Source organism: Orbicella franksi, chromosome 11 (genome assembly GCF_964199315.1).
Source record: "Orbicella franksi chromosome 11, jaOrbFran1.1, whole genome shotgun sequence".
NCBI classification, from domain to species: Eukaryota; Metazoa; Cnidaria; class Anthozoa; order Scleractinia; family Merulinidae; genus Orbicella; species Orbicella franksi.
In genome coordinates this window covers 22,006,829-22,012,899 of record NC_138155.1, presented here as the reverse complement: position 1 = coordinate 22,012,899, position 6,071 = coordinate 22,006,829, and the positions used below count along the sequence as shown (strand labels likewise).

Sequence of the window (6,071 nt, the reverse complement as noted above, 5' to 3'; positions counted from 1 at the left end):
CCTCGCTTGGCAGAAGTGCCATTAATTAAAATCACTAAGTAACAGAATAAAAGTCCACAGTTCAAAATCATTACTTTTTCAAGCGTGAAGAGCGGTATCAAATCGATGTACATTTGCTGTGATCAGTGGTAGTTTTCACTGCACAGAAATTACCATTCGTCAATCCCAATTATCCTGATTAAAGCAGTCTTTTATTTATTTTTAAAATATCTAATTTCTTTTAAGCAATGGTTTACTCGGTTTTTCGAAACCTTTGCCGGGCCTGTGAGCGAAAACTGTTTGGAACACATTTTCAACTGATCCTTTAATTAAACTAAACATCAGATTTTCTACATATACGTAATACATCAGTCCTAGAGCTGATCGATCTTATTACACAGTACTGTATGTACCTGGTCTATCAGTCAGATCTGAGGCCGTTTCAGTCTGCGTCTTATCATCCTAATTACTTTCAGTTTCCTATCACTCTTTCAGTTTTGTTTTAATTAAGATTAATAATAAAAGAGTATTAAAGAAGACGGTTCCCAGCATGTAATGATTCGCGTTTATGGGAAACAGCCCCCCGGGTGGCACTCTCAAAAAATTGGGTGGGGGTGTGCAGCCCGCTGCCCAGAATCCTTACCCCTAGACCAAAATTTACGATTTTCCCTACCCTATTTATGACCTGATCAAAAATTCGATGCTCTATTTAAGACCCGACTCTTAAATCAATACCGTGTTTCAGACCTGCCTTATAATTAGTTCTCTAGTTCAGACCGATGTTAAAGGCATTGTGAAGGAGTTTTGTGGATGATCTCATCGACAATGATGAAAAAGTAGCTTTAGATACCCTATTCAAGACTGAAGACTAAGAAACCATATCCTATTTGAGACCAAAATGGCCAAAATCGATACCCCATTTCTGGCCAAAACGGCTAAAAAAAACATACCCTTTGGGGCCGCATACTTATATAGCCCCCAGTATATAAGGGAGCACCCCTCCGGGGAAACAGCATTCTTGAATTGAAGACAAAAAAGGAGTGTTTATTTACATATTGACACCTGGGCAGTTGAGTGCCCTGGGGGCGGATCCACGGAGTCTGAGTTCTAATTAGTTGTCCCAGGTGGCGGAAAACCAACTCCCACGTGGCTTCTATCTCTCATCACGTTCGCTTTTAGCTCCAAGATCAATTCGTGAATTCTCGATACTATCCTTCAGACATTTTATGTCAATGTCCTTTGGAGAATGTAGACAGTCAACGGGCAGTCTATTTTCTACTTCCAGCGCCCTTTCCAAAACAGAGGATAAAAGTTGAGCAAACTGCACGAATATTTACAGTGATAAAAATCTTTACTTGAGAGCTTTCATTTGATTGCATTTCTATCGAGTGCAAACACGAATCTTTATCTGAAAAATGTCAAGATTTATATTATCAGTGCCAGCCTTATATTTGTTAACGAAATACGTTTTAATTTCCAGACAATGGGTCCGTGTACAAGTTGATATTTCGAAAATGAAACAAGAAGGTTCGAAGATAAAAATATTCGTATTAAAAGACCACATACATGGCTATTTTGTAGTGAGTGATAATTTCATCATCCTCAAATTTATCGAATTGATTTTTTGTTGATACGTTTTTCTCTACCTGACATGAAGCGTAACGCGCTATTTAGATGACTTTGTCTCTGAAGAAAACAAACCTAATTCTGGACTTGTTACCGGAAGTTAAAACCTTCAGCCTTAGTCGAACATGGAAAGGAGTTATAGAAAATCTGAATATAGGTAGTAGTTCGGAAATTGTTAGACTACTGACATGGTTTGATAGTTACTTCTAAGATTATCTGCTTATCTCATCAGTAACGAAAATAGAACAGGAGGTATTTCATTTCGGGCTTTTAGATGCATTTTATAATTTCGCATAAAAACTCAAAACTAAGTAAATCGGCCGCAAATGAATATCAAAAGTCTTTTTTTCCGTTGTTGAGGACTTATAATTTTTCCCTTACATTCATCTTTGGTTGATTTTTTATTACCCGGATAGTTTGCCCGCCACAACAAATACTCTCCTCAATTTTGAGAAAGCAGAACAGCGAAAGGTGCAAAAGCTTGCTGTCATAAAATTTTCTTTATAAAAAAATGATATTACTACAACTCATTTTATTTCCCGTTTTGTTTCTTTCTTGTATTTCTTTAATTTTTTGTGCTCTGTGCTGCCCACTGTAACAATTGTACAGCGGTTTTCCAATCGAAAGTTCGTTTCATTTCACCGCCAGATTCAAAATGGCGGCCTCCTCACCGGATCCAAACCTGCGAAGGGAATCTCCTTTACCAACGGTAAATGAACGGCTGGGGCATCTAAAACCCTCGAGAGAACTATTAGAATACTACCGAAGAAAAATCGCCGAATATGATGGCGAATACGAGGAAATGGTGAGGAAACTAGAGCTGTACAAATGCACCTACGAAGAACAGGTAGACTTCGTCGCTTGTTGAGGTAAATTTTGTTTTGTTATTGAAAGAAGAAAGATCAGTTCTCTTATGTTTTTGTCGCTTATCGTAGCACAAAACGCAGTGGGAATTGCGGCAACGAGAGGAAGAAATCGCCGAACTACAAAAAGCTCTGAGCGACATGCAAGTTTACCTCTTTCAAGAAAGAGAACACGTTTTGAGGTTGTACGCAGAAAATGACAGATTAAAAATACGCGAACTTGAAGATCGCAAAAAGATACAGCATCTGTTGGGCCTTACCAAGACAACAGAACCTGAAATTACTTACTTCCATCATCAGCCACCAGCTAAGGCTATTGTCACTCAACACAGACCCAGGGACAAAGATAGTGGGAGCCGAGCGGTGTCAGCAGGAAAGAGGACCCTTACTGGACGTGGTCCTGGAGGTCACAAGCGAGGTAATCTAAAAGTGGCTTTACTAGCTAGTGAACAATATGATATCAGTTTTTAATGCGACTGTCCTGTTATTGACTATGAATTCCTTCACAACATTGTCAAAGTAGTCTGCAGATCCACTCGGCCATTGCCTCGTGAATCCACAGCTACTTTGACAATGTGATGACAAAATTCATGATCAATAACAGGACACAGGCATGAAAAACTGACGTCAACTTGTTAAATAGCTTCAATAAAGAAAGGTCTCTGTTTCTGCAGTAAATCCCCCACCCCAATCCTGCCCAAGAAATGTACATATATGAAAAAAAAATAATAATAATAAATAAATAAATAAATAAATAAATAAATTTTCTTCCAAGTCGCAAGGGGTCAGAAACCCCCCCCCCTCTAGCCCAATCCCAGGCTGAGCACTAATCCCCCTCACCCCCTCCTGCACATGATGACCATGTGATTGATATCAAAATTGATTATATTCTGCCTTTTATTATTTTGAAGACTCCACTGGAAATGTTCGCCCAGTTAGAAATACTGCCAATACTGAAGACAATCAGACCCTTCTGCTTCAAATAGAATCATTACAAGCTCAGCTTGAGGAACAGACAAAGCTCGCAAAGGAGCAGGTTGCCGCCTTGTTGGAAGATCGGAGGGTACACATGGAGGAGCAACAAGCACAGAGGGAGAGGGACACAGACAAGATCAAGATGATGCAGGAAAAGTTGCGGAAAACTCACGATCTTTTATATGACAGTACTAAAGATTTCCTGGAGCTGAAATATGAGTTAAGAGCTAATGAAAGGCTCTGGATGGCTGAAAGAGACAGATTAGTCCAGGAAATTGATCAGTTACGGGAAGAGCTTGACGTAACTGGTGCCAGTGTGCTAGAAGTGTCAGGCGAGGTCATGGAGCCACGTCAAGCACAGCTTGTCGCTGTGCAGTCGTTAAGACATCAACTCGAGCAGTCACAGAAACTGGCGGAAATGTACCGAGAGCAATGTATTGGTTTAGAGGATGAGCTCGCAAGAATAAGGGAGCGGACTGATGTTAGTGAGGACATTTTCAAGGAGAGAACAGAGAAGATGAGTAAAAGATTGGCCTTGATGAATACCAGATATGAAAACTTGGAGAAAAGGAGAGCATTGGAAGTTGAGGGGTTTAAAACTGATATTAAGATGCTCAGGGACAAGCTGAAGAATGTTGAGAAACAGTTATTCAAAGTAAGTTATTTTTCTTTTTCTTTTTGTGTTCAAGTCTCAACCAGGGCTGTCACTTTAAGGGTCATAAGTTAAACCTATAATGCCTGTCATAGTGAAGACTGCTTGATGGGCCCTTGATGTCAGGGCTGTCAATAAGGGCCATAAAACATAACACCTGTTATGGCTGAGTATGGTTGATGACCCTTGACGTTATGGGTGAACTGGACTATGGTTGATATAATCCACTCAAACAGTAACTAGTTTGCTACGGGTGAAAAGATCATGGCTGCAGTTGATACAAAACTTATTGACAGCCCTGGATGTTACCAGTGAACTTGCCTGTTGTCAATAGCATTCACACACAACATAACAAGTTTGTTACAGGTGTGAAGACTGACGCAAGGGGTGACTTAAAACTAAATGACAGTGCTACTCTCCATTATCTCACCCTAAGTATCGGAACTCTCTCAAGATCCTTCTTGGAAAACAACTTGGACCCCAAGATGAATAACCCGAGTGGAGGCAATGGCATTTGCAGCACCTCTACCATTCACTGTAAAACAATATCTGAGTATGAAGCATAAAAATTCATGATCAAGTAACAATAAATAAGAAATATTAATAGGCTCTGTAGCTTTGAAAAAGAATTAAAACCAAGCACTTGGTTGTAAGAAGCCTTTAGCCTGTACTATTGGTAGTTATTTTTCTCACACTGGCAAAAAAAAAAAATTAATATTTTCTCCTTTCTCCCACTGGCTCCCACTAAGATACCCTTATCACAGGTTAGGGCTGACTATGTAGACTACAAAACTAGTTTTTCCAGTTTTGCCAGGTTCATCTGACTTTCAATCTTTTCATTTATAGGTGACGGTTAACATGGGAGATGATTACGATGAACAAGTGCTTAGAAATGTTCGACACACTGCAGGAAGGTCAAAGAAACTTGTCGGTGAACTTCACAATCTTAAGGCCAAGATTTATTCATTAGAGAATGATGTTAGACATATGGGATAATGTGATTGAAGCATTTTGTGGCAATTCTAAATACTGTTAATACGTTAACCAACATTAGTCTTCATATAATGACACGGTCTTATTCAACCTCATTTTTGAAATGTTTACTAATAAATTGTACTGTCTACCCTTTTAAATGGTGAGAATATTTTATTTTTTTTGGTGTAAAATCACCCTTAATTAATGTATCTACATGTATGTACTAATTTCTATTGCTTCTTATTTTTGCTTCCAACATGATTTTACTTGTTGGTTGATATGAAAATTTTCTCTTAACATTTATAAGGAAACTTCGTTTTTTTTTTAAGGATCCTTGTTGTTAGATGCAGTGGGTCAGGCATGACTGTTTTCTGTTATTGTGATATTCTCATTTTATTGAATGAATAGGGAAATAGGCTGTGCAGCTTGCCTACATTTCACTTTCTGTAAATAGTATTTAGTTGGGACAGTATCATTTGTGTATTATGTAATTTTATACAAAAGGCAGCTTAATGTGTTGTAAGTTTTCAGGATGGCAAATTAAAACACATTTTGAAAGGATCTGAGAGGTTACAAGTCATTCATTCAATTGGCACCATCACTTAAAAAAGTGTAACATGTATCCTTTGAACTTCATGTTGCATCGCAAGTTCAAAACATTGTTGCCCATTTCTCTAAAGCCCTGGAAACCTTTTGGGCCTGCAAAGCCATTTTTAGTTAATCTGTATTCATCTAAAAACAGAGGTGTATACACCTGAAATTTATTGTATGGTAAACCTTTGTTCATATTAAGTGTATGTGAATAAAACAGCTCCATAATCATAAGGTTTGATATTTTGCTATGGCTTTTGGGATGAGAAAACTTTTTGGGACCTTCAAGAAACGGGCCCCAGGTTGGAGGTCACATATTGAACAAGCCCTACTTAACTTTGTGCAACATGTTGCACTAAGTTGCAACACACAAAGTAATCTGTGCCCCCACACTTGATTTAGTTTTTGAG

At 38.5% G+C, this 6,071-nt stretch overlaps 1 protein-coding gene across 1 annotated transcript; it reads left to right on the top strand.

The window, feature by feature from the left end:
• The first annotated feature begins 1,949 nt into the window (after positions 1–1,949).
• LOC145460193 (coiled-coil domain-containing protein 77-like) lies at positions 1,950–5,889 on the top strand. Its single transcript, XM_081444936.1, has 4 exons — positions 1,950–2,452; positions 2,541–2,886; positions 3,380–4,098; positions 4,942–5,889. The coding sequence occupies exons 1-4, from the start codon at positions 2,261–2,263 to the stop codon at positions 5,089–5,091; spliced, it is 1,407 nt and encodes a 468-aa protein (XP_081301062.1). The 5' UTR covers positions 1,950–2,260; the 3' UTR covers positions 5,092–5,889.
• The last annotated feature ends 182 nt before the right edge of the window (positions 5,890–6,071 follow it).